General features: G+C 48.2%; 1 protein-coding gene across 1 annotated transcript in view; it reads left to right on the top strand.

Annotated features, from left to right (window-relative positions):
• Nucleotides 1-1,245, top strand: part of LOC122349623 — an 8,865-nt gene that overhangs the window by 614 nt on the left and 7,006 nt on the right. The window contains exons 2-5 of the mRNA XM_043245736.1: nt 480-569; nt 641-766; nt 835-979; nt 1,057-1,145. Of these exons, the coding sequence (XP_043101671.1) occupies nt 480-569; nt 641-766; nt 835-979; nt 1,057-1,145 (450 nt within the window). The remainder of the gene's footprint in view (nt 1-479; nt 570-640; nt 767-834; nt 980-1,056; nt 1,146-1,245) is intronic.

Raw genomic sequence — 1,245 nt, 5'->3', positions numbered from 1 at the left:
AAAGGAAAAAAAAACGTTGGTAAATATTGTTAATAATTTTCTTTCTTCTGATATTGTGTTTTTATTTCTCTCATACTGCAAATTGTGAATTGTTGTGAGATGAGTTAAAAAAGATGAGATGTTAAAAAAATCTTTTTTTCTTTTTGCCATTTATTTAGCTATTCGGAAAGAAAGACTTTTTGCGTTAAATTAATAAACTTTGCATTAAATCAATCAAAAGCGGCGGCAGCGCTATAAACGTTTGTGGCGTTATAAAAGATTTCGGTTTTATTGATATGCATTTGAATCATCAGAAATGTTTCTCGAGCAGCAGACTGATTTCTGAAGGAAGTCATGATACTAAAAACTCAGCTTTGAACGTAGAAATAAATGACGTTTTAAAAGACGCTCCACGGCAGCTAGCCGTTTTGAGCCGTAATAATATTTCTCTACTTTCGATGGAATAAACGCATCCCTCTCCCCCTCTGTCCGTCTCTCAGGGCTCGAAGAGGATCCTCCGCTCCAACGAGATCCAGTTGCCGTCGAGCGGCCAGACGGAGACCGACCTGCAGCTCACGTTCTCCCTGCAGGTGAGTGCGGACCTCCTCGGGTCCTCGTCTCCTCGAGCCGCCGCTCAGAAAGCTCTCTGTTGTCCTCGCAGTACCCGCACTTCCTCAAGAGAGACGCCAACAAGCTGCAGATCATGCTGCAGAGGAGGAAGAGGTACAAGAACCGGACCATCCTGGGCTACAAGACGCTGGCGCTCGGCCTCATCAACATGGCGGAGGTGAGGCTCGCTCCGGGCTGGCTCCGGGCTCGCTCCGGCCGCCTCGCTGACCGCTCGCTGTGTTTCAGGTGATGCAGCACCCCAGCGAAGGCGCTCAGGTCCTGGGTCTGCACAGCCAGCTGAAGGAGGTGTCCGTGCCCGTGGCTGAGATCCGGGTGTACTCTCTGTCCAGTCAGCCCATCGATCACGAGGGACCCAAAGCCAAGATGAACGGTGAGCTCAGGCACTCTCTTCTGCCCGGCCGCTGTGAGGGAAGTCGGTTCATGGGGCTTTTTTTGTCTTTGGCTCAGATCGATCCCCGGACATTGATAACTACTCTGAGGAAGAGGAGGAGAGTTACTCGTCTGAGCAGGAGGGCAGCGACGACCCCGTTCATCATGTATGTGACATCACTCCATCACTTCATTTGTGAATTTCATCAAATCATTTCTAATATTACGCTGTTTTACATTTGTGTGTGTGTGTATATGTGTATATAT

The sequence above is a fragment of the Puntigrus tetrazona genome, chromosome 7 (genome assembly GCF_018831695.1).
Source record: "Puntigrus tetrazona isolate hp1 chromosome 7, ASM1883169v1, whole genome shotgun sequence".
In the NCBI taxonomy this organism is placed as follows: Eukaryota; Metazoa; Chordata; class Actinopteri; order Cypriniformes; family Cyprinidae; genus Puntigrus; species Puntigrus tetrazona.
The sequence above is the reverse complement of the archived record's forward strand: the minus strand, read 5'-3'. Positions and strand labels throughout refer to the sequence as shown.